We start from the raw sequence: 26,998 nt of genomic DNA on the forward strand, positions 1-26,998 counted from the left end.
AGGTGCTGTGTGTGAGTCAGACCTTTCAGGTTTTCCCACCTTGGCTTCAGGTTGTAGGCACATGTGCTTCTCTTATGGCTGTAAGGTGGAAGTATACCAGTATGCCAAGGGGATCTGTGTAGGTTGGTTGGGGTGGAATTGAGCTAAAGCCTCTGGAGGATGCTTACCAAGGATGTGGCTGTCACCGTGGAGGAAGGACAATATACAAAGAACACTATTCCACTGGTCCCTGGATTTGCATCAGCATGCTGTGCTGCCACTGGAAGATAAGGGCTTGAAACCTAGCAAAAGGGTCCCCCTGGACTAGTGTATGAGTATAGTTGTTTCACAAATGACTCAGGAGTGTGTACCTTCTGTCAGCTTTGTGGTTTTTAATCCTAAATTTGATGGGAGGGCTCTCATTAGTTTTGAGGCCAGTGCAGGATAATCAAAGTTGAAAATCTGGTGAACACATGCAGGCCCCATTCTGAGCCTGCCCGCCCCAGGGTGGTTCCATCTCATTGTTGCATACCCAGGAAGTGGCCAAAGAAGGCTTCAGCACATGTCTGACTTAATCATGTCACTGGGCGACATGTACAAGTAAGTTCCCTAAGTGTCTTGTGGAGCAGGTGACATGGAAACTAATGAATGCTCATGGGTTTATCCTTTATGGAAGTTTATTCTAGTTGATTGGTGCAGTCAGGTTGAGCTCCCTCGGTTAGACTGATAGCTGTAAAGAGAAGGTGTGGGAATACAGAAAGGAGCAAGTTTGGGAGTGTCCCGTGTCCATGGCTTCAAATGTGACAGGTTCATTGGTGGCCACTGTCCATGGGGCAGAAAGCTGGAGGAAGAGGCTGCAGCCTGGGGTTCTCTTCCGCTCCTGTCTCCTCCATCCTTCACCTAATTGATATCAGCTCCTATGAGCAGGAAGTTCTAGAGAGAAGACAAAAGAGCTAATCAAGAAAAGTCATTTGCTGAGCCACCCAGGTGTCCGGGTTCCCACAGGAATCAAAAGTCTCAGCCTAAGTCTGGGGGCTTCACAGTAAACTGTTCTCAGCTTCCTATCTCCAGGAATTTATACTTCCCAAAGCACTGCTCCCTAGAAGACATCCATGAAAGTCACTTTCCTCCAAAAGTTACTCCATCAAAAAAAAAAAACAAAAGTTACTCCGTCAGGAGAGAAAGGCAAACCTGGGTGCTGTCTCAGCTGCTCAGTTTAGCAGAAGGCAGCTCTGAGCCTCCTTGCAAGGAAACAGCTGTGAACAGTGAAGATACTGGCAAAGGGCCTTTGTGGATATAAATCAAAAACTTGTTTTTTGCCTGTGCTCCCCATGGAAGGTATGGCACAGTTTTCTCCAAAGCTGTCCCTTGCTGTGAGTGGGAGGGCTGGCCAGGGACTCGGGGCAGCTGTCACATCACTACTGTGACTGTAGGCTTGTTTAGGATGCCCCTCAACCCCAATGGCATGTGATCCGACCTGCACTTATGCTTCTTTTTTTTTTTTTTTTTTTTTTTTTTGTCTTTTTTTATCGGTACCAGGGATTGAACTCACGACCGCCTGCTTGCAAGGCAGGTGCTTATGCCGCTGAGCTAAATCCATTCTGCCATCCAGGGATGCATTACCTCGTGCTGTGTGGGTGCTCAGTAAATGTGTACCCATAGGATCATCAGGAACTGAGCGAGTCTATGTGTGGCTGAGACGCCAGATCATCAATACCTGCCATTTTCACTGCAAAATTTATGTTTTTTCCTGGTTCCCCCTCGTCCCCCAGCCCTTGAGGCAGCCTCCCAACACATCTCAGCACTGCAACCCCATTCACTCACTTTGTGAATTTGGAGTTCCACGTTGTTGAGGTAGATCTGCCTGGGCAGAGGGAGTGGGAAGCCCTCCTCGAGCTTTGCTGGAGGAGAGAGCAGAGGTGAGCTGGACACAGAAGTCCAGGAGGAGACAGGAAGCAGGCCATGACCTTTGCAGCCCCTATGGATTATGGATTCAGGGCTGGTTTGGGCTGGGATATTGAGACCAAGGACTGGGAAATTCAGCCTTATCAGGACTGATGAGAGGAACCCCTTGGGCCCCCGAGGGCCCATTTAAGAGCCCTCATCCTCCACCCAAAGTAGCTGAGGAAGAGGTGTGGCGTGTGAACCCAGTGACTTCTTCGATCTCTCCAGCTGTCTTACTCTGTTGTCAGACCAAGTTACCTCCTCTTATCTCTTAGTTTAAAACTCAGATGCTGAAGCCCAGTGAAGAGGGTCCTAGGTAGTTGAGGGGGACTACAGATTCTCAGGCAGCCTCTGTTCAGGTCACCCAACAGTGTCACCTCACCAGGTCCAGTGCCAGGACTGCAAACTCCTGGAATGTTTCTCTCCCTCTACCCAATTCTTTACCTTAGCTCTCATGCCCTGGAAGCCTTGCCTGACCTCCAAGGCCATTCTTGGTGCTTCCTCCTGGCTCCTATAGCTCCCCATTGTTCCTGCCATGGCACTCAATACACTGTGTACCACTGCCTGTTACCCGCCTGTCTTCTCAAATGGGCAAGAGGTCTTGTTGAATGGATGAGTGTGTGAGTGAATGAATGAAGCATGAAGTCCTATGGAAAGGGAAGAGCTCAGTCTTTGTGCTATGGAGCCATCAGCAAGAGCTCTACTTACCATTGAGGGCCGGGTATATAATATTGAACGCATAGTAGTTGAGGATGGTTTCCATTAGCTCCACCTAGAACACAGGAAGTGCCAGAACAGAGATCAAGTAACACATGAATAAAAATGTCTGGTTCCACCTCTGGAGATCCTGTCTTGTCATTCCACCTCAAGCACAGGCGTTGACCCTTGACCACCATTATGAACAAGCGGCCCCTTCCTCAAACCCTCTCATCTGTAAGCTCATTCTCCATAAGTGCAATAGGACTGGTGTTATCCTGAGGCTATTTAGTGGTCTAATTTATGAACATGTAAAAGTTTATTGAAGAAACATGAGTGTCTTTGATTACACACTGATTCTCCAGAACTTCCTGGAAGTCTTACATAATATACGGAGCAAGAACCTTATTATGTCTCAGAAGTTATCAATTCCTAAAGCCACTGGAACCCATGATTCAGTGAGAAGATGGGGCCTCAATCCCTAAGTCGTATAAAGGCAACCCCGTGCTATTCTTTTTCCAATAGTGAATGTAGTTGAGAGATTTTCATGTGTGAGACATTTTATCACAGTGTCTTACTGAACTCATCGGCTTGCTTCATACTGTAGCTCCCATTTGGGTAGATGCTCTTATTATTCCCATTTAGAGTAAGAGAACCAGGCATGGAAAGGTCACATAATTTGCCCATGGTCACACAGTCAGCAGCAGGCAGAGATGGTTTCTTATTCCAAATCTCATGGCCTTAGAGTCTCTGTCCTATTGTCTTTTTAGGTGTCAAGCTCTTCATGCCTGCTGAACTTTCAGATATGGCTGCCCCATTTCCTGGGAGCCTGTAGACATCTTTAGGCCTTTTACCTGACACTCCATGACACCCGATTGGGGAAAAACATTCAAGAGATGCAGAGAGAAATGACTCACATTGATGTCGCTGACACTGGACTGTTTCAGTTGAAGCTTCAGCTCACTGTGTGGGGAGATAAAAGTGTTTGGGTCACCAGGTCAGGGCTAGAAGTTTCTTGCTGTCACCCCAGTGGAATTTGCACTGTGCTTGGAGGCAAAGTCATTTTGTTTGAGACTGGGTACCTGGCAGTTGCTCTACAGTGTATCACTGTGGGCTCAGGGCCTGGCACACACACTGATTTGAGAGCAAAGTGCTATGCTTAAGACTAAGGTTTAACTCATAACTTGAAGAACTCATAACTTGAAGAAATTATAATGATATAAAAAGTAAGTGAAAACGGTAGAATACAAAAATGTATGCACTATGTATTTCCAGTTACATGGGAAATGTATGCTTTGTGTTTTGTTTTGTTTTTTGTCTTTTTGACAGGGCTTCACTATGTAGTTCAGGCCAGTCTTGAACTCATTTCATAGCCCAGGCTAGCCTCAAGCTCACAGTGATCCTCCTGCCCCAGCCTCCCTAGAGCTGGGATTACAGGTATGTGCTAGTAAGGCAATCTAGAAATTGTGTTTTTTAAAAACTGGAAGGAAACAAAACTAGTAAGAGACACAGACTCTGTGTGGCAAAGTTATGGGTGATTTTGTTTTTTATGTACCTTTTTAATCTCTAATATTTTCTTGCAATTAATACTTATTATTGGTCTGATGTTGGACTACACAATGAGCCTGTGTTGTTTGTGTAATGTGGAGGTGTGTAGCGGCATGAGTTATCTTTATCACATGGAAGCCGACAATGTGAAGGAGAAAGAGAAGCACTGCAAATGGTGGCAGTATGCAGATGACACCCACTAGAGTGGGTGGCTCAGGATACGTGGGTCCCTGTGGCTGTGGAAACCAAACCCCAACTTCTTCCATTGATGCCCTTCCTGATAGGCTTTCTTTTTGGCTGCTGTGCTGGTTCCTCTGATGAGGAATTCTTATCTAGATACCTCTGAAGGAGATGTTCATTTTAATATCTCAGTGCAATTTATCAGCCTATAAACATTTAACCTAACGCCAGGAAGTAAACCAAGCATAGTGGTTTACAGTTGTAATCCTAGCACTCTGGGAAACTGAGGCAGGAGAATAACAAGTTTGATCCCAGCCTAGACATTGGTGACTTAGTGTGAGACCTTGTCTTGAAATAAAATATAAAACAAAAAAAAATAGCTAGGGGTAATAGCTTAGTGAGAAGTCCTGGGTTCAGTGCCCAGTTTTAAAATAAAATCCAGGAAGTAGCTCATCTGGTGTATGTCAACACAGAGCTGCACACACAGTAAGTGAGATTCAGGTATTAGTACAGAGGACAAGTTCCAACCCCAGGAAGCAGTACAGTCCCTGCTGACCAAAGCCTGAACTCTTTCCCCACTGATTCACCAGTGTAACACATGTTTACTGACTGGGAATCTGGGTAGGGGAGCTACAGGCAGTGGCTTGGGGCACTTTAACCCTCCATCAAAAATCTTTCCTGCTCTGTGATATGATTTCTTTCAGTGAAGTGAAAAGTCCTTGTGACACAGCTTCCCACCCTGAACTAGACTGTCCTGAGTAAGTTTTTGCCTTTGCAGAGAGTCATCTTCTCCACAGAAGCCTGAGAGGGACAAGGGAAGAGCTTAGAGATACTGGGTACCCGAGGACAGCCTCTGCAATATGGCAACTCTTCTGTAGTTACTTCTGGCTGTCTCCCTGAGGCACTGTTACTGTGCCTTTTCCCCAAAGGAACTGGATTGGAAAGTGTCCCACCTCTGGTGGAGATCTGTCTCTGGGGGTCACCTCTGATCCCATCAGTCAACCTGGCCACTATCAGGATGTCACCCTGTGCCTTCATTCCCCTCCTACTCCCTGGTCTCTTACCTTCCTGTGGTTACTGAGCCAACAATCCTGCTGGAGTTCACACTGACGTTGATGGAAACACTGGTATTCTAGAAAAGCAAAAGCTTGCTTAGCTATCATGTTAGCTCCTGGAGACAAGTCCTGGAGACAAGTCCTCAGAAATAGAAATTCTGGGCATGAGGCCCTATGGGACACATGGGCAGAAAGCAGCTCCCAAGGCTTGTGGCTGGAGGGTGCAGGCAGAGGGTAGCTCCGAAGGGGACACTCAGAAAGGGAAGCCAAGTTTCCCAGGTCTCCATCTCAGTGAAAGTATTGAGAATGGGGAATAAGCCTGAGCTGAAAGCACAGAGCATTTGAACAGGGGTACTTCCAGTTTGTAACCATGACAGAGCTCTTTGGAGCAGACCACCAAGGAACACTGACAAAGCCTTGAGCCCTGGAGAAACATAGGGACAGCACCAACTGACATCTGATTTAGAGAGAAGGACTTTCCTGCTGAGGGGTTGCATTTGACAGGTGACTGAATCTGGAGGGCCCTGTCCTGTTCAAATGGTCCATTGAGTCACTTCCTGTTACCAGGAGGTGAGCTCTTTTCTGTGGCACCTGGGTGAGGGCTTGAAGTCTTAAAGACTTGTAACAGGAAAAAAGGTACAATATCGTATGCCAGCCAAATGGGTAAGTCTGGCTTCTGCTCAGATGTATACAACAGTTTCCAGGAAGTATTAAAGATGGACATGAAAGGTGCTGCAACTGAGCCTCTTATGTTTTAACTAAGACTCATTAGCTTTATAGCCAGAGCTCACAGCTGGACTACATTTCCCATCCTCCCTTGCAGTTTCATGTGGCCATGGGACTGAGTTTTAGCCAATGGATCCTTTGAAGCTACTTGTGAATTTTAAGATCAACTTGTCAGCTGGATTCTAAGGAAAGTAGCTGGAATTTTTAAAATAAAAATTGTGAGAGCTTGTAAATCAGTTTAGAGTATTGCTAAATACTTATATCGTCTTTTACAAGGTAATTTTATACTTTTTATTCATAGAAACTTCAATAGAGTGATGTTTGAGATTTTAAAAAATGTATAGTGAACTAGCTAGACTTGGGGGTTCATATCTGTGATCTCAACCCTCAGGAGGCTGAGGCAGGAGAAATACAAATTTAAGACCACACCGTGTACTACAAAGTGAAACCATGTTTTAAAAAATTATAGTAAATGACTGTGGGAAAGTTAAAATTAGCAGCTTAGCTAGAGCAAATGATTCAAGATTTCCTGCATCTATGACAGTCTATGATCCGATGAAGTGTGCCTTCAGGAAGCCTGGCAGCGTGGCTCAGGAGGGCGGTACTCACGGCAGAGTTTTAGCATCTGCCGGTCCTGTGGCTATCACTCTGCTGAGGGAGGGGCTTGCACCATGACTCCCTGGTGCCTCAGTCAGTAGCAGACTTACCGCCCTGAGCTGGAAGAGTGGCCTGTGGTCAGAGGAGTTGGGTAGGAGGACGAAAGCTTGGATATTTATCACTGGTGAGAGGGTCACATTCCCAGGAGTGAAAGTCAAGAGCGGTTCAGACTCAGGCGATGCCTCAAGTTCCACCTCCATGTTGGGGTATGTCCTGGCCAGCTGGAGAGAGAGCAGACACTCAGAGGACAGCAGGGGACACATGGAGATCCAGAGGGAAGATCAGATGTTGGGTCCCAAGGAGCAAACTCTAAAGGTCCCATCCAGTTCTTCACGTGACTTGTGTTTTCCAGAGCTTCTTTCCCTGAGATGGCTGTTATTGGAAGGGACACTGCAATAAAGTGTCTAGCGTAAGGGAGAAACCTCAAGGAACTGTTTGAGCAACAGAAGATAGTTACTGTGCTGCCTTCCAATGCCAGCCTACTTTGTCAGGTGGACAAGTTGGGGATTGGGGCCACCCTGATCTTTTCTACTCTGCCTGTATCACTTTTCAGGGGGGCTTCCAACTAAATATCAAATAAATGTTGATGACTATAGGTTTAGCCCCAAATTATTAGTCATCCAAGGTTGGAAAATTTGCACTGGTTGAATTTATTTTGGTATGTATGTATGTATATAATTTATTGCAGTACTGGGAACTGAACCCAGGAATGTTCTACCACTGAGCTATAATCTCAGTCTTTGTTCTTCCTCCTCTTCTTCTTTTTTTTTCCTCCTCCTCCTCTTCCTCTTTCTCCTCCTCAATCTCCTCCTTCTTCTTCTTGTCTTTTTGAGACAGGGTCTCGCTCTGCCATTCAGGCTGGCCTTGAGCTCACTTTGTAGCCCAGGCTGGTCTCGAACTCACAACAATCCTCTTGTGTCAGTCTTCTGAGTGCTGGGTGTGCACCACTGTGCCCAGCTGTCCCCCAGCTTTTCTTTCTCTTGTCTTTTTTTGGTTCTCTAATTTCCCAGAATGAACTTCAATTTGTAATCCTCCTGTCTCAACCTTCGAAGTGGCTGGGTTTACAGATGCACACAACCACACCTGGCTTGGTTAAATGCTTTTATCTCTCATGTAAGCAACCCAGAGGAGTGGAGGCTATGGTCATCCTCATTTGAGAAATGGGGAAACTGGCCCAGGCAGTTTGAATTCCAAAGCTAGAAAATAGCAGGCCTAGGATTTAAATCCAGGCAATCTACATTCAGATCTTGCATCTTTGTGCCATCAGGAGCCAGAGGAAGATAGGAATGTTATACAACAAATTAGTTTAATAGATTATATATTCCCCACTGCTCTAATAAGTGAGCTGTTTCTCTCTGGGGTCCAAACACATTTCCTGGATCTGATCTGGGTTGAGGGGCTTGTCTTGCCCTCTGGGATGAATGGGCAGAGGTCCTACCTGAGGGACCAGCATCTGGAAAGAGCTGGTGTGCAGAAGGGTTGAGAAGTTTAGGGGCATCTGCTGTAGGAGAGGCAGGAAGTTATTGGAGAAGCAGGACGCCATGGTGGTTAGAGTTGTAGACTTGAACAGCTGACATCCTGGCCTTAGATTCTGCTCCCGCCACTTTTTAGCTGATTCACTGGCAGCCAGCTTTATCAGATTCCTCAGCTATAAAAGAGGAACAGTGGTAGGAATTATAGGTTTACAGGTTAAATGAGACACTATATGAGTAAAGTGTCCAGGGCTGTGCTCGGCTGTGCTCAATAAATACCTGGTGGTGTTATTTACTTTTTCTCAGGATGATCCCCAAAAGATCATCCATAACAATTTGACACTTATTATACTACTCACTACGAGTTTGTCTGGACTCCTTTTCTAGCCATTTTACACAGAGCCTCTTCTCTCCCTAGCCCTGCAATTTGCTGATCTTTGCGCTCAGGGGACCCTGTTCAACCCTGTCCTCAGCCTGTGCTCCGTTTCCTCCTTCTTCACAAGTCCTGGGCTGTAACTGTAGCACTTCTCACAGGGGCTGGCCAAAGGAGTGGCTGCTCAGAACTCCTTCAAATTGCACAGGTAGTGGGGTCACTGCCTAAAGCCCCACCCTGTGGGAAGCCCTGTAATTGGCTGCCACCTTATATCTGCAGGCTGCACCACCTTAATTCCCTCTAGGAGTTAAGTTTGGTAGTTAAGCAGCACCTTGCCTACCTAGCTTCTTTGGCTCATTTAGGAATTATGCTAATCAGCCCGCCTTATGAGCCCCCCCATGGGAAATTTGAATTGACCTACGACCCTCAGTCTTGCCACTGTTGCTAAGTTAACTGCTTTTGTCTCAGGACCCAAAACCCTCCTCCCCAATACCCTATATATTTGATACTCATTCCTTGAATAAACGAGACTTGAACGGAAGGACTTCGTCTTGTCCCTGCTCTTTGTGTCTCTTGTTCCTTTTCATCCCCACTCCACCTCTAGGGTCTCCATCGACTTACCCACAGGCCAGGACACCACCCCTTCCTGTGCAGACCCCTATGCTGGCCATGCTGAGGTTGCATGACCCCCAGATGGCTCCCAGCTTCTAAGGGGCACAGCAGGAGACAAAGCCAAGAGCTTTAGGTGCCCAGGTGTCCAGTTGGTCTGCTACTCACAGTACTGGGCTAGAATAAGAGGAGGTGAATCTGGAAAGGCCATTGCTCCCCTGTGCTTTGCCCTCCTCAGGCAGTAACACTGGCTGCATGCATTACATAAATCAGCCAGCTAGGGGCTGTTAGCATTTTTTGGGCGCAATGGAGTGGCCTTTATTCTAAGGATGTGGAGAGGAGCCGGCCGGTAACTGGGAGCAGTCTGAGTTCTTCCTCTGACTGGATTATGAAGTATGGGAGTATATGGAACTTTTGACTGGGGGTGGTGCTTAGGGTGGGCATTGATGACTTGAGAGGAGCGGATTGGAATTTTCTTTGTGCCCACTGGGAAAGGAAAAAGGAAGTCATAGGGGAAGGAGGAAGTGATCTCAATGAAAACATCCCTAATTTGACCTTCGACTTCCATATTTTGCTATAGTTTATTCTAGAGCAAAACTTTTACAGGGGCACCAGCTTATTACCAAGGGAGCCTCTAAAGATCCCTGAAGGGGTCATTTTTAATGGTCCTGGGACACAGAGGGAGTGAAAGAGAAGGGGAAGGGCTAGCAGGAAAAATACTGAGTAGTGAATGGAAACTATTAGGATCCACCTGTATAGATAGGGGAGCTGAAGTGCAGTTTGATTTCAGTTCACATTTGTTACGATACAAATTCCACATTCTGTCCTTCTCCCTGGGTACCCACTGAGAGCCTGTGGTCTCAACCTGAAGCCCTCTCCTGAAGCCTGGTCTCCTTCTCACCCAGCACTCACATGTTCATTTCGGATGATGACCTTCATGTACCCAGCCTTGTGATAAACCCAGCTGGCTGTGTTGAATGTGTATTCAGAGATTGCCAAGTAAATCATGTGGTCATGTCGTGGTGGCAGCATCATGGGTGGGGCTCCAAAAGGCGCTGGTGCAGGTTGGATTGGGTTGAAGAATTCACCCTGGAGACAGAGGACTGATCAGTTCTCCCTGCATACCTGCACCCTGCCTCGGTGTAGCCAGTGGGGGTGCCCAGCAGAGGTGCAAGCCTGCCCAGCAGAGGCCTCTTATGCTTTAGGTGGTGGCTGGGTGGTTCCTCTCTGGAATGCGAACCCAACAACACTAACGATCTAGATCCTGACAGCTGCCTCGAATCACCCCTTCAGAGCAGCAATCCTCTGGGCTGGAGGGGTCCTAGGACTCATAGCCCAGGATTTGGCAGGCACAGCCTGGAGTGAGGAGCTTGGACTTTGGGATTCCAGTGGCTGAATTAATCCCAAGGTTTATTAGCTCTGGTACCTTGGGCAAATCCCTAACTTCCTTGGGCCTCAACTTCCTCATCTGTGAATTGAGGATGGGGCTAATGATTTTTCTGACTCATAGAGATAATAGGAAATTTAAGTTTATTATGATCTATTATTATTTTTAGAAACTCTTGGAAGTGACACAGCAAGAAATATATGTTAATGATATAAATAAAATAAGCAAAATTGAAGGGGCAGCACCTTACAAGGGCTCGGCCCACAATCAGGGGGTATGGAATGAACAGGGGAATGGGGAGGGGGTTTTCCTATTGCTGCTGTAAGAATTACCACAATTTTAGTAGCTTACAACAGCACAAGTTTGTTTCCTTTCCTGTCTCCAGGCCCGTGCTTCTTCTGAAAGCTTTAAGGGAGACTCTGTCCCCCTGCTCTTGCCACCTCCATGTGGATTCCCTGGCTTACGGTCCCTCATCACGTCACCCCATGGTTCTTCTGTTGTTTTGCACATGTCTCCCTCTTCTAAGAACCTTTAGATTATACTGAGTGCAGCTGGAGGAGCCAGGATAACCTCACCATCAAAAGGTCTGTTATCACCTCTGCAAAGTCCTTTTTTGCCACATATGGTCATGCTCACAAGTTCTAAGAGTCAGGACATGGTGTCTTAGGAAGTCCATTCAGTCACCTTGAGGGTAGAGTAATAGTAACAAGCACGTCCTTATATATGCCCTCTGTGCTATGTCTAGCTAAGTGCTTTAGCAAATCATCTCTCCTAATTCCTGCTGGCCAATTTGTTTTTTCATTCATTTTTTAGGCAGGGTTTTCTATGTAATTCAGGTTGTCCCGGACTTACTACCTAGCCTAGCCTGACCTGAACTCACGGTGATCCTCCAGCCTCAGCCTTCTGATTGCTGAGATTACAGGTGTGCATCACCCTTCCTGGCTATTCCAGTTGAATAGAAGCTAAGAGAAGTTAAACAAGTGTTCCAGGTTCCCCAGCACACAAATGGTAGAGCTAGGAGTCAAGCTCAGGCTCTGGAGACTCCAGACAGATTTAGTATGTTGTTTCACAGACTCCTGACTTAGTCTTGGTGTGCAGTGGCTAATAGCACATCTGTCCCTTATGGGCTGGCAAAGGAAGGGGAGGAGCTGCCTCTGGGAAGTGGAACTGATTTCCTAGCAAGGTCCTTTCCCTATAACCCCTTACCTTGAAGGGAGTATCCAGGCCTTCAGAAGTCACCTGGGGTGCGCCTACCAATCTGTATTCCAGGCTTGCAGTCTCATCAATCATCACGGTGACTGTGAGATAGGAAAGAGACAGGTTAGGAACAGGATGGCTAAACACAGCTGAGCAAGTTGTGTATTGCACATCTCTGGGGAACGTCATTCACAGAAACTGTAATCTTTCTAAAAGGGAAATGGGGCTGGTGCTGATCCATCCACTTTAACCAGAGAGACACATTGCCTCACTCATCATTTTACTGAGAACCTCCTATATGCCAGGCATAATGCAGGTGGCTGAAGAAACCGTTGGGTAAGATAGTCAGTCCCTGCCTTCTGGAGTCCAGAGGTTAACAGATAAATACTTGAGCAAATAAATGTACAAGTACAGCTCTGCCAAGTGGAAGAAGTTCGTGTGGTGATGTCGTTCATGTAGTATCAGCCACAGTGGGCAGTGTCAAAGGGTTCAACAGGGAGTCAAAGAAAGCTTCCTGGGGAGGTTTTGCCTGGCTGGAGTCAGCAGGGCATAGATGCTGACTGGGGAAGGGGTGAATACGGGCCTGGGCTCTCCTGGCAGAGGGAACCGCAGGAGCGAAGATCACATGGCAGGATGTAACATGGAGTATTAGAGGATCTGTGGGGTCCAGCAGGGCTGACTGGGTTTGGGGCTCTCTGTTTCATTAAGGCAGATGGAACCCAGGCAGCACATGCTTCTCCCAGGGCCTTGAGATCCTCTCCCTACCTTGTTCTCCTAGTACATGTCTCCCCTGGAGCATCCCATTGCCAAAAACAGACTCCTCAAAAGATGCCCTGTTTCAATTCTGTAGGATGGGAGAGTTTTCCTAGGGCTCCCCAGGAGCAATGCTTTCAGGATAACCCAGGGTCAGGGAGTCTGCTGGCACCTATGGAAATTGAGGGTGTGCTCAAACCTGGTAGAGTTCTGAGATAGGGCTCCAGGTAAGAAGTGGTGGACTGCCTGATCATCTCACAGATCTGCCAGAGGGAGAGAGAAAGCTGGTGAGTCCTTCTTTCTCCACTCTCCCCAGCAATGCCCTGGTGTCCCCAGATCCACCTCCAGGAGGTACCTTGGCAGCCCAGCTGTGGAGGTACCTGAGTGTGTGCCGGGAAGGGTCAGGCAACATGGAGAAAAGAAAGAAGAGGTCACTGTGCTCCGAAATACATAGCACTTGGCCACTTCAGCACCCACGTTAAGTTTGCCACTCATTCCTGAATCCCTTTGGCTCTTCTTCTTGCTCAGATCCTGAAATCTCAACAGTGCTGACCAAGTCGTGAGATGGCCCACCGCAAAGCCAGAAAAGGGCTCAGCCTCGGAATCACAGTGGCCATTGGCCACTAACTTGTTTCTGGGAAAGTAATGGAGTTCTAAACAGTCCACATCCTTCTGTGTCTGTCTGTCTTTCTGTCTCTCTCTATTTCTGTCTGTTTCTGTCTGTCTGTGTGTTTTATAATGGGAACTGAACTCAGGACCTTGCCCTTGCCAGGCAGGTGCTTGTGCTGCTGAGCCATGTCCCTGACCTAGTTGTGGAATTCTAGACGGGGGATGTCAGAAGACCCTAACTTGGCCATTTCCCATCTTTAGCAATTCCTACACCATCCCATCATTTTGCCTTTCCCACCTTTCCCTCTGTTACTTATTCAATATTTACTTTATGCCAGCTGGCCTTTTCAAATGGACATACATTTAAGAAAAAATACAGAAACTTCATATCACTCTTTTGAGTGAAAAACTGGAAGCCCTTGGAATAAACAAGATACAACTGGGAAAATGAATAATGTACAAGGGATTGCAGGGAAAAAATTGTTCTGGAAGATTGGCTAGATGCTGCTGCCTAGTTAGCTAATCCCCTCTTTGCTAGAAAAAACAATTCAGGATACATTAGTCTCCTACTGAGTCTTCCTGTCTTTGATGTGAGAAGAGAAAGAAGACTTCAGAGGGAAGTGTTTATGCATCCTGTCATTTTGCATATTTTAATACCAAGGCTTCCAATCACTTAAAATCAACTCTCTGTGGGAAGCATCTTCATTTTGAGAGCACTGTTTTGGTGCAAAACTGTAAGGCAGCCAAAGCCTGGTGGACCTAGGTCAGCCTCCCTGGAGCACCACGCCAGGGCATCGCTGCCTTGGGAGTCGGTCCTCTCAGGACCTGGCTTTATCCATCTTCCCCACCTCCCCTGGCCAGAGGTCCTCTTTCTACAGAGCCACCTGGGACTCTGCACTCACAGCCCTATGGGAACTGAAGTCAGTGACCACATGTGAAATAGTGGCTCAGCCTCCCTGGCACTAGCCTCATTCCCCTGGAAATGTAGTATCCCGATTTTTCTGGCCCACGTTTCCTATGTATGAAAAGCAATCACCACAACACACAAGTAACTAGTGGGGAGCTTAGTTGAGTATTTACCCAAATGTTAGTCCTAGACATTAACTATAAGTGCATCACAGCTTTGGGTCCTCACAGCAAGGTAGATGTTATGATTATTCCTATTTATACACAGGCATCCTAAGAGTCAGGGAGGTTCAGTTCCCTAAGACTTCACAGCTATCAAAGTGGCAAATTGGGATTTAAAACCAGAGCATCTAACTGCTGAACTTGTGGCTCAACATTGAAGAGTCAAGAGGACGAGTCATAGTTCTGAAATGGTAGCAAAGCTGAGTACTCCATGAAAGAGTTTTGCCCTAGAATAAATTACAGCACATTATGGCGGTGGAATGTCAAATCTGGGATGTTTACCCTGAGGTCACTTCCACCTTCCAATCAGCCCCTCACGCTTCATCACGCCCACCCTAAGCACCACCCCTGGTCAAAGGTTATATATATCCCATACCCCATATTCTGATTAGAGATAGCCAGACCACTGTTGGTTGTGGAATCCTTTCCACATCCTTACAATAAAGGCTACTTTTACTTTTATATTTTGCTCCTTTATTGTGCCAGGATACTCTAACATTATGGTGCCTTGAGACTCGTATGGCAGAGTATGTTAGCTCCTGGGAGTCACTCCCAGTTTGAGCTACCTGGCCTATGAATCACCTTTTTATTTCCTCCGGGACTGTTTACTTGCCGCTGCTAATCCACATGCAATAGCGACCTGCTTCACTCATCACAGGTGAGCTGTTGTCTGGGGTTTTCTGTTTCCATTCCTAAAATCACAAGCTTGCATCAGAAAACTATCGCATGTTGCCCTTTCTGGACAGAGATAGCAGTTTTCACACTCATTAGGCCATACAGCCAGAGGCAAAACTGTTATTTTTTGTTCCCTGGGACCTTGCCCCATGCTCTTCAGTGATGGCCAGGATAAGAACGTGTGTTGGGACATTCATGTCACACTTTCAAAACAGGTGATAACCTTTTTTTGATAGGTGTGATCCAGGACAGCTTCCCTGTTCCTTGGGGGAGAGTTAAAGCTCTTACATCCTGAGGCAAAGTTGTTCTCTCAGCTCACTTATAATTCGGTCATGGGGACCATTTTCTGTCCCCCCGCAAAAAACACACTTCTTGGGTGCTTAGTTCATAATCTTGGTGTTCTTGGCCTCAAGAAGGGTATAAAGACCAAAAAAGCAGATATTTTATTTATACTTTTGTTCTAGTGGCGACAAGTTAGCAGAAACTCCTTATTTTTAGGCCTTTTTTCACTCTGAGGATTGTCTTTCTCTCATTCTTTCTTGTATAATGGCCCAAACACTTCTGGCTCACTCTGCTCCATCAGGAACTCTCCCTCCTTTCCCTCCGGACCTCTTAGATGACCTGTCTCCTGTCTTTACGGTTCCTCTCCTGTACCTACCAGACAAATCCCACAGCTTTCTCAGCCAGAGATTTCTGTGCCCCCTGTGCCATCCTCTCCCCATTCTTTACCCCCAGTGGCCTCTAATCCTTCCTTTACTTTCTCTCTCTAGTCTCAAAATTTTCAACCCCCTCAGTCCACTGTATATTCCATCAGATGGCTCTTGTTGTCCCCTACTCCTGTGTTGACATTTTCTTCACTGGCTCACCGTACTTGGTCTTGTGCCTTTCAGGAACCTAGCAGGCCACGTGGTTCTCAGCAACCATCTTGCTGCAGCTCACTTGGAGGACAGCTGCCATCTTGCATCCCTACGCCACATGACAATGCACTGCTATCTTGGGGTCCCTCATAATGGGACCAGCCGCAGCCATCTAGTTGTGAGTCTCATTGTAATCAGTCGCCATCTTGTGCTTCCCTGATGCATGGTAGTTGATCACCCAGTAATTGCCCACAGATACAGATGCCTGCCGGGCAGTTGGTTACTGAGTGGCCTTCTACACTTCCCACTCTACAGCCTACTCAGTCTCAGTCCCTATTCTCACTTGAGGAACAGGCTGGCCCCAAGGAACTAGTTCATATTAATGTTCCTTTTCCCTCTCTGACCTATCTCAAAGCAAACATAAATAAGGTTCCTTTTCTGCTATTCCTATTTTAAGAGATCTCTATTAATTAATCTACAAAATGTTCATACTAGTCTATTTATTATAGTTCAGATTGGCCAAATATATTTGAATACAGTCTGAGTTTGTAAGATGTTTGTTAGTCTATATATCTGTTATCTGTTTGTCCAGTCTGTTTGTGCTGTACAGATTGTCCATGTTTGCACATTTGTCTGCTCTATAAACAGCTGTTCCTTTTTATTTGAGCTCAATAATTTTTTCCTTTTGCATTTTTAGACCACTTAATCAAGATGTATTTGGGTTATAGATTTTAAAAATATGCTTTCACCTAGGTTGCCAGCTTGTCAAATTGATGCTAAAATTGGTTAAACAAAATCCCCTGGGGTGGGGAGACATTGGACAGGACTTCAACTTATGAATAAGACAGTGGCCACCTGGTAACTTTAACCAGCTCTTATTCATTAATTGGAGGCTCCAATAATCTCCATAGCTTATGGGAGACACCCCAGCTAAAGTTCATATGACTAAGACAATTCATTGTTGCTGATCTGATGGTATATTCATGCCTTCAAATATAAAATTGGGATTGTTTATGATGATAAATATTTTCTTTCAGATCAGACATCTGCCTTTTTCTTGTGCTCCAGCCAAGTGATTCAAATCAAGTCAACAGGAGGTTATCAGTCAAATGATAATTTTAAAACAAAAATTTATATAATGTCCATCAACAAAAGTACCTAAGAGCCAATGAGTTACAATTGCTATAACCTAAAAGCAGTTTCTAAACTTATCTGTCAGCCCTACTGCTCATGCTTTGATTATATATGCTTTACACTTTGTGTATGCATGCTTTGTTTAAAGTTTATTCTTGCCTAAAAGGTGTCAAACCCCAAGGCATCATAACAAATATACCAAATTCTTTTTAGATTCCTTTTACTGGGATCCACCAGATCTTTTCCAGAAAAAGGTTTTATGACGCATGTTGGGGTCATAATTAACTATACTCGACTGGCCTTAAATGACACCACAGCTCATCTCTCTCCTAAGTAAAAAGGTAAAATTAATAAAACAGGCCATTCTCCAAAAATCAGATGGCATTAGACATTCTTTTCTTTTGTACAGGGGACCAAACTCACAACTATGCACTTACAAGGCATGTGCTTATGCTGCTGAGCTAAATCCCTAGCCCTGACACTAGACATTCTAACAGCACAAGAGGTACTTATACAATTGTAAAACCTAAACAGGTATATGACAAATGAATGACATGTCAGTTTCTAAAATTCACTGGACCTTATCCTTATCCTCCTTATGGGAAGCCATTATTAAAATTATACTTATAAATACCCCGTTGATTCTATTATTTGACTCCTGCATACTTAATTGATTCTTTGCTTTTGTCTCCTTTAGACTTAAAGCTGTACATCTACCCAAGATAAAAATGCCTGCTATCTACTGAGGGCCACTAGTTAAAAGCTCTGTAGAGTATCCCTGACTGCTGTTCAACAACTTCACCTCTCTTCAGCCTGAAGAATTCAGATCTGTCATTGCCCATTCTCCTTCATGGCAGTTTGGGTTACTTCTTCAGAGAAAAAATGCTACAGACAGCTAAGTCAGTTAAAAATATTATAGGCAGTCAGACAGGGTTAGGGCCTCAAAATAGCCAGCACAGAGAACCAGATGTGTTGTGACTGTGGAGGGAACAGTGTGGGCCAGATCCCAAGACAAAAGGCTAAACTTGGCTCTCAAACCCCACAGGGAGACCTTCTTAATGTGACTTTTCATGTTTTCAACAACAGAGATAAAACTCAAAAGGAAAAATGACAATCTGATCTTTTAGCAGTGACACTGGGAGCTCTAAGACAGGTAAACTGAGACAAAGTGGAGCTGCCCAAGCACCTCCCAGACCATGCTTCAAGGGTGACAAAAAAAGATGCTGGGCAAGAGAATGCCCTTTCTGCAATCTCAAGGGCCATTGGAAGAGCGACTGTCCTAGCCACCAGAAAGCGGGTAAGCCATCCTCTAACTTCTTGCCCTCCCAGGAGATCTCATCACCACTGGATTCATCGCTGACTGATCTACTCGGACTTGCTGCTGAAGACTGATGGGGATCGGGGCCCACAGACCTCCATTAAGGTATCATTCTCAGAGCCCCAAGTCCCAGTGGAGGTCTCTGGTAAAACACTCTATCTACTTGTTGGCATAGAGGCCAAATATAATGTTCTTCCTGAGTTTTCAGGCCACTATATTAAGTCCTTGGGCTCTGTAGTGGGTGCTGATGGCCAACCTACATAGCCACTGCAGACAGGGCCTATTCCATGCAGGTTCTAGACTCTTCTTTACCCATAGCTTTCTAGTAATTCCAACATGTCCCACACCCCTTTTAGGCAGAGATCTTCTTCAAAAGTTTAACTTCTCCTTTACTTTCTCCCTCCCCATAGCTCTCATCTTCCAGACACCCTCACAGTGCACCACAAAGCCATCCCCTCCCCTCCCTTCTTCTCTGGTTGATCCTATAGTTTGGGATACCTCCAATCCCACCTGTGCTACCCATGCCATGCCTATTTGAATTCATCTCAGACATCCTTCAAAATTTCCTTGCATTCCCGCATATCCTATAGCTCCAAAACATTTAAGGGAACTTAAACCTATAATCAAACATCTTTTAGACTAGAGTTTTTTTAAACTCACCCATCACCCTTCAATACTCCCATTCTCCTGGTACTCAAGCCTAATGGGTCCTATAATCTGATACAAGACCTTAGGATAATCAGTGATGCTGCTACCCCAATTCACCCAATGGTCCCAAACCCTTGTACTATGTTCTCTCATATCCCTCCCTCCACCTCTCACTTCATAGTCCTAGACCTTTAAAATGACTTTTCTTTACCATCCCACCTACACCCCGATTGTCAGGATTCCTTTGTTTTTATGTAGACTGACCCAGACACTCTGAGGTCTCATCAGCTTACACCTGTCATCTCTAGAGTAGAACCTCTCCTCAGGGACACATACCACCTCTTCCTTTCCTATTCATCAATTTCACAGACACGACCTGGTCAGGACTGACAGGTAGATTATACACATATCCCACCACAAAACTCTCAAATATATTCAAATCTTTGTTTGTACTTTTTCAGGATAGAAAAAAGCCTTTCCCACAACCAGGGAGATTGCTGATGTATTAAGTTCATCTCAGAGTATTCAGTCAGATAATGGTCTAGCCTTTGTTTATCAGTTCTCTCAACAGGACTACAACTAAAAGGGAGTGGCCTTTACCTGGTCTTCTTCAGAACTTCAATGGTGGTCAAGGTCCCTGGACTGCCATCCTGGTACCACATCACTCAAGCTAAGTGGTGCCCTCCTAACCCTAACTCCCTTGTATATTAAACATTCTGAGTGGTCATCTCATCTCTTATCTCCCATCTCCATCTCACCAAGGCCCCACAGCCAAAATTTTCTGGCTAAGTCATGTTTTGTTATCCTATTTGGTTCCTGATCCCATACCTTCTGTTAGCTAATTTTTTCACTGTAACTATCTTAGTTCTCTCCACCCTCAGCTGTTTACATGAGACTCTTGTAGGTCTAAGATCTCGTGTCACTTATAGTGACACAGCCACACACCCCCACTCTATAATTTCCCAATCATGATTCAATCATGAGGCCTTATATTTCTCATGCTTCTTATTCTTTCCAGCTCAACTCCTAAAACAAGGATAAATCCTACTTACACTTTTAACTCCTACCCTTTCAGATGGGGGAATAATTACCTCTCAGAACTCCATCCCCCCAACTCCATGCTTATTTTTCAGATTCTTCCTCACCATGGCCCTGATGGAATGACACATTTGGATCAAGGACACTTTCCCTTCTACTTTTCCTGGGTTGTTAATTATGATAGTGATCTGCCTCCTCATAGCACCTTGTGTTTTTTATTTTTCCAATCTAAGATGCGAGCATTCACCAATGATAAATTTTTTGTTCTGGCTGAAACACCTGGTACCAGCTTCTACATGGACATCAACTCTCATCCCATCAACCTTCCTAAACTCCAGTATGGTGCCCCCTTCCTGCAGGAAATAGTCAGAGAGAGAATTTGCCCTTTTCCTAACAATCAAAAGAAGAGAATGAAAGAGTTTTGCCCTAGAATAAATTACAGGACATGTGGCAGTGGAAGGCCAAATTGGAGATGTTTACCCTCAGGTCACTTCCTCCTTCCTCTATTTCAATTTCTTTTTTCCTTTCCCAGTGCACAAAGAAAATTGCAATCAGCTCCTCGCACTTCATCAATGCCCACTCTAAGAACCTCATCGGTGAGAAGTTATATATATCCCATACCCCATATGCAGATCAGAGAAAGCCAGACCACTGTAGGTTGTGAGCTCCTCTCCATGTACTTAGAATAAAGGCTGCTTTTACTTTTATATTCTGCTCTTTTGTGCCGGAATACTCTAACACCCCAACAATAATTAGTCATGGGAACTCAGTGTGATTATCTAATTGTACTTTCAAAGGCTCTTCAAAGTAGGTGTCAGCTTCTCCCTTTTAAAATGACGAGACTGAGCTCCATTGAATTCACTGAGTTGCTCCAAGATATGTAGAGGGTATAGTGAAGAGGCACCTGCCCAGCTCCACAGACCAAGCACTTTGCAAAGGTGAGTGATCCCAAAGGCCAATGCCACTGTTTTCAAAATGGTGTGAGCTGGAGGAGTGAGAAGGATATTCTAGGTTTCCTCCTTACATATCTGAAGATTTATTTTGGTAGTTAAATCCTTGGACCCAGTTGATTTTCTATGGTTGAGGGAAGGATCCAAAATCAATTCTTACCAATATTTTTCTAATACCACCTGCACTTAGATAATGAAATAACACTTGGTTAAGTTTCATACAAACTTGGGAATCAACATTTGCCTTTGAATTATGTGAGATTTTGTTAAGCAAATTCAGACACCTGCATACTTAAGGGAGAAGCTCTTTCCAAGCATTCAATATGTAAATACTAATGATTCATGTATTAGCTACCAATCTGCTTATCCTTTTGTTTACCTTTTGTTGCAATATTCTTTTGATATTGTTTTCAATTCCTTCATGGGAGAGGTTTAGGATCCAGCTAGAGAAAAGAGGTGAGGTGGTCAGGATATATTTTATTATGAAGCAAACTTGTACTGCCCATGAAGTTGAACTTTCCTCCTTTTTCCCATCAATGAGACCCAGGAAGATACATTCAATCTGCAGGAAGATGATTCACAGTACATCTTTATACATCTGTGGTTTTGACTTCTCCAGGGTCCTTACTTTTCCTTACAACCTACTTCTCTGTTTTCTGGCTCCATGGTTCAATGTGACTGACCCTATCCTTATCCCAATGACTAAATATGAGTACAGACCATGGCTCTGTCAATCACAGTTCATAATGATTGATCCAAGCTAAGCCTGTGACTCAACAGAGACCAATAACAGTTTCCCCACTGCTTTGCTTGAGGCTGTCTGGGGAAAAAAGCAGGTGGGAAACAGCCCCAAAGGCATAGTTTGCTGAGCCATGATCTTGATTAGTCTTAAAGTCTTGTACTTTTGCTCTATTAGATGAGCTGGATTGGAGGGGTTTGATGCTGAGACAGCAGTGAGTGTTTCCAGTGAGTATACATGGGGTCACCTACCTTAAGCTTCCAGAAATGTGAACCCTGACACGGCCAATGGAGTTGCTGCACTGGGCCACAGAGGCAGTGGGTCTTCCAGACTGGTCCTTCCCAAAATTCAGAGAAACTGAGATGGAAATGCTGTACACTGTCAGATCAAAGTTGCCCTGTAGGTCACTGGTTAGAAGAAAAGCAATGCAAAATCCTGTATAAGCAGTTGCCTTCAAGATCAGTAACCAGAAGAACACAGAGTTACGTAGACACTAACAAGCTGTGTCCTTTGTCTAGGACTCTACTTACCATGAATAAAAGGAGCCAGTGATTTTTGGGTATGCTATGTGCCAGGCACAGTGCTGGAAGTAGATTATTGTTAGTCCCATTTCCCAGATGATGAGAATGAAGCTTAAATATAGCTGGATCTGGGTCCTTTATAGGCCAGAACTTTAAGATTCCTGAAATGGAATCCACAGAGGGAGGGTGTGCTCTGCCCAAAGATCAAAGCAAACAACATCTTAACCAAGTGCTACTCACATGAATGCCTTTTTCACCTTCCAGTTTCCACCCAAAAATATGTCGTTATTGGGCAAAGAAACTGTTATGTGCTGATTAGGAAGCAGATGTAGATTCCAGTTCCAAATCTCAAAGTGATGGATCTTCAGGCTAGGGAAAGAAGGCAGATTGTCAAACCCAGAAAGGCCAGGGTCATGTCTGTCTCTGAGTAGGTCCCAAGAGCTCCCTCTAACCTCTTAGAGTCTCTTTCAGTTGTATAACCTAAGCCTCAGAGACCATCTGGTCATCCTCTGTATATGTTTCCAGATTGCTCCATCCTCTGGGGAGCCTTCCCCAACCCTCTGAGACCAAAGATTTCTCCTCTCTTTGACCACACTTCTGCAGCTAGCTTCTTCTGTCCCTAGTGATCTGACTGTCAGTGCTTCAAGCAACTTGTGAGCTTTGTTGCAACTTGTGTTGCTTTGCATGTGTCCTGGCTTCTTAGCTGGGGTCTCCAGGAAGCAACTAGCCCTTTCATTCTCTCTCTCATTGCTTCAAACAGAAAACCAGGGCATAAGGCTGTGGATGCAGCTCAATGGCAAATCATGGGCTGAACATGTGTGAGGCCCGATTCTATCCTCACTAAATACTAAAACCAATAGAGAAATAAACAACTACCACGCTCACAATTTAGATCAGGGGTTACGCAGTAATCTGTGAGCTATATGGTGTGTATAGTTCTATCTATCTGTCTATCTATCTTTCTATCTTCCTTTCTTTTTTCATTTCATTTTATTTTTTGAGACAGGGTCTCACTTCAACTTACTTTGTAGCCCAGACTGACCTCAAACTCATGACAATCCTAGTGTCTCAGCCTCCCATCTTTTGGGATTATACTCATGGACTACTGTACCTAGCTTTATTTTTCTCTTTCTGTTTTGTGCTTTTAAGAATTTTAATCTTTTGTTCATTTTAAAATGTGGAAAATTTTATACAAAAAACATGGGAAAATAAATGGTTGGATTTTTGGCTTGTCCTTAAAAAATCAAAAGGGAATGTGACTGTTCACTCTTACTTCCAACACCCGTCAATTGCAGCTGAGTAGCAAGTGCCCCTATTTGGAATTAGGCATCCCAGGCAAGTGCTACAAATCTCTATTTGATCATTTATTCTCGGATCTTTTCCCTGGCCTTTCTTTGCTCTGAGCCATATTGAATAGGGCTGACCTGTGCAAACTACATTACCCAGATGGCTTTGCAAAAGGCTTCTAGTTAGGATTGGCCAATGGGAAGCATTCAAAGAGACAGTAATTGATGGGAGGAGGGAGATTCCAGGATATTTCTTCTCCGTTCTCCTCTGGGAGTTGTCTTTAGCAGTGGTTACACATCCACAGAGGGTCAGTTCCTGCCAAGAATCCTCTCCAAGGCTCAAGTCTCCCTAAAGCACTGACCTAGGGCTGAGCAATGGTTTCTAAGTGTCCTCCTTTCATCCTGATAATGCATGAAACACAGAACTCTCATCAATCCCATAAGAGCTAGCCATTACCCTCCCTCTACTGCTGAGTCCATGTCGATTCCTCTCCCCTCAGCCTCGGTTCCCATCCTTCCTCCTTGGTTTTCTGGGATGGTGAAAGGCAACCTTACTTGTAAAAGTTATAGCTGACTCGTCCAAACCAACCCATTTTAAAACTTCCTGTTAAGTCAGGCAAACTGACAGTGGACAGCTTCTGCTTCAGGATGGTGACTGCATATTGTTGGGCTGGAGGAGTGAAATAGAAGAGTATTTGAATTAGTTATTTGGTGGGAGGCAGCCTGGGTGGTCGGGTTTTGCAATCAGGTACACAATGGTAGTAAACAAAATGTGCTACTTACTAGTAATGCAAGCCCAAGCAATCTTTTAAAATACCTGGACCTCAGTTTCCCCATTAGCAACATCATAATGTTAATTCTGACTTGAGTCTGAGAAGTAAATTAGATCAGGACTCCAAAATGTCAGGTAAATGTCAGTCTTAGTTTTTTATTTATTCAATCAGAGTTGGAGCAAAGGTGCGAGTACAAGGTGCTCTTGTGGACTAACTCACTGCAGTTTGATCAGACCTTCAGCTCTACAACTGTTGCCAGGGCAAAACATCAGCAATGCAGATTCCCAGACCCCCACTTAGGCAATCTTGGGTGGATTCCTGGAAAGTGTATTCTAACATACGTATATCCCAGCATTTTTGTCTGATTTCATTTGTTTGTTTGTGTTTTCAGTTTTTGATACAGGGCCTCCTCACTGTGTAGTTTAGGCTGGCCTTGAGCTTACTATCCAGCCCAGAGTAGCCTGGAACTCATGGCGTTCCTCCCGCCCTAGCCTCCAAAGTGCCAGCACACCTGTGCACCCCAGTAATTTTAGTGTAGGAAAAAGGCTGATCTAGTCCTATCCTTGTCCTCCCGTATTCAAGATGGGAATAGTGAAGCCCAGGGGGTGACATCCAAAGTGCCTAATTCAGATAGTGGCTTTACCACAGCCTGTCACAGACTGTTTTCATGATCTCAGTACTGTGGTAGGCCAAAAAGGGCATCATAAGAACCAACCCAGTCACCTTACCATATTCCAGGCCTTTCTTGGTGATTCTTGCCACGAACCCAGGATTAGAATTTCCTACTGCAAACCTGGAAAGCCCTGCCAGCAGCAGGACCACTAGCACACAGTGCGGTCTGGCTGTCATGGCTGTCCTCAGGGCTTCCCTAGGCAGATGCGGTCAGAGGCTCTTTGTAGGGTCCTCCTTTACTGCAGATGATAGCAGAGCTGAGGTGCCTATAAATCCAGGGGGCAGATAAGGAACTGAGCCTGTGGGGAGTGGGGTACGGAAGAATTTAGGATTTCCGGGCTGTTTCGTTACAACAAATGTGAAATATGATGAAGTCTCCTTGTGAAATCATTTCAGGATTATTTTTGCCTTGAGAGTAGCAGAAGTGTTGCCACACCTCCGAATTCTTACTCTGCCCAGCTTTCCTGCTCAATCCAGCTACAAGAGCCTCCCTAGTCTCTCTTTCAGATTGAACAATATCCATTCATTCTGTGTTATCTACATATGGAAATCTAAACCCCCAGCTTGGCAAAGGACGCCACTGCAGCATGGCTGCGTGCCACAGGCCACTCCAACTGGATCTTCCAGTGCTCCTAACCCTGCCTGAGCCCTGCAATCTGCCTCTGCTGGTATCTGCTGGTATTTTCTGTTCCCTGCTTAAACCATGCATCAGGTAACAACTACACACTCGCTTTCAGACCCTTTAAGATCTCTTGTCTGTGTTCTTTTTCCTAATCAGTATCCTTGAGGTATCATTTATATGAATATAATGCACACATTTTAAGTTTAAAGAAACATGAATATTGATATACACATGCATCTGTGTGATCACACTGTGATCAAGGGACCATGCATGCCACCACCCCAAGAAATCCTCCTGTGACTCTTTCCAGTCATCTCCTTTCTCACAGTCAATCCCAGAACCACTGCTGTCCTTTCTGCTAAACAGATTGTCTTTACTTCTTCTAGCACTTCATGTTCATGAAATTATTTAGTGTATGTATTTTTGACTTGCTTCTTTTATGTAGCATTATATTTTAAAGATTAACCTTTGCTTTTGGGTATGTATAGTGCTTTTTTGGGGAGTTGTTTTTTGACACAGGGTCTCATTATGTAGCTGAGACTGGTATGAACTCCCAATGTAGCCTAGGCTGATTTTAAACTCACAGCTATCCTCCTGCCTCAACCTCCCAGGACCTGGGATTTCAGGTATGCGCCACCATGCCCGGCCCTCTATAGTTCCTGTTTATAGCTGAGTAGAACTCTATCAAATAGCTAGAACAATCCTTGTAATGCACTGTATTATATTCTTGTCATGTAGGAACCATTTTCACATGGTTAAAAAATCAGTCAGAATAAAAAGATGCCTATTGAAGAATAACTTACTGCAGTTTCATCAGACCTTCAGCTTTATCGCTGTTGCCAGGATAACATGACAGCTATGCAGATTCCCAGACTCAGCTTAGTCAGTCTTGAGGAGACCCTTGGAATGTATGTTTGTCATACTGTATGTGTCAGAAATTTAATGTAGTGAACAATATCATATTCATCTTGTGTTTGTGTGTTTTCTCAGTTTCTGTATCTGTTCCACCAAATCAAGATAAAAATCTACTGAGATAAATTGTAGCAGACATAGGAAGTGTTTTGAGGGCTTATATTTTAGGGCCCGTGGAAACCCATAGAACAACTAAAAGAATAGGGGAGTTTGCATGTGGTTTTGAAGCATGGGTAGAAGTTTCATAGCAGACATAGAAAGGAAAAGTATCGTAGGCAGAGAGAGCAGAATGAGCTATGACGAGAAAGTGAAAATTGTCCATTTCAGAAGGCACAAGAAACCGTGGGAGAGTCAAGGGTGAGAGAGGGAATGTGAGGAGAGAGAAGGCATGTGAGTAGACCAGAATGTGAGTAGACCAGAAGGCAAGACAGAGCCTTATTGGAGGCCTTTTTAGCCTGCATAAGCAGGAGATGGCTTTAATTTTTGAGCAACTGGTATCTCCCAAGATCCATTGACACCTTTGCCCCCTGTATAGCATCT

General features: G+C 44.9%; 1 protein-coding gene across 1 annotated transcript; it reads right to left on the reverse strand.

The window, feature by feature from the left end:
• Positions 1-678: 678 nt before the first annotated feature.
• LOC134475877 (lipopolysaccharide-binding protein-like) lies at positions 679-25,156 on the reverse strand. Its single transcript, XM_063247925.1, has 15 exons — positions 24,981-25,156; positions 24,035-24,149; positions 22,434-22,562; positions 21,924-22,079; positions 21,313-21,376; positions 12,776-12,839; positions 11,833-11,924; positions 10,152-10,328; positions 8,224-8,433; positions 6,836-7,006; positions 5,412-5,479; positions 3,537-3,582; positions 2,632-2,695; positions 1,804-1,880; positions 679-912 (listed from the first exon to the last, which is right to left on the reverse strand). Exons 1-15 carry the CDS (start codon positions 25,099-25,101, stop codon positions 880-882), a joined length of 1,587 nt encoding a protein of 528 aa, XP_063103995.1. The 5' UTR covers positions 25,102-25,156; the 3' UTR covers positions 679-879.
• Between the last annotated feature and the right edge of the window lie 1,842 nt (positions 25,157-26,998).

Source organism: Cavia porcellus, unplaced genomic scaffold (assembly GCF_034190915.1).
Source record: "Cavia porcellus strain 051 isolate PalLab524CR breed Dunkin Hartley unplaced genomic scaffold, mCavPor4.1 scaffold_5, whole genome shotgun sequence".
Lineage (NCBI taxonomy): Eukaryota > Metazoa > Chordata > Mammalia > Rodentia > Caviidae > Cavia > Cavia porcellus.

What these genes read in the sequence shown, in the direction of transcription:
- LOC134475877 (XM_063247925.1), bottom strand. Translation starts at nt 25,101, where the DNA reads ATGACAGCCAGACCGCACTGTGTGCTAGTGGTCCTGCTGCTGGCAGGG. An exon ending in CAAGAAAGGCCTGGAATATG is followed by an intron (nt 24,150 to 24,980) that starts GTAAGGTGACTG and finishes TCACTCCTCCAG; the next exon opens with CCCAACAATATGCAGTCACC. An exon ending in TATATACCCGGCCCTCAATG is followed by an intron (nt 1,881 to 2,631) that starts GTAAGTAGAGCT and finishes TCTCTCCTCCAG; the next exon opens with CAAAGCTCGAGGAGGGCTTC.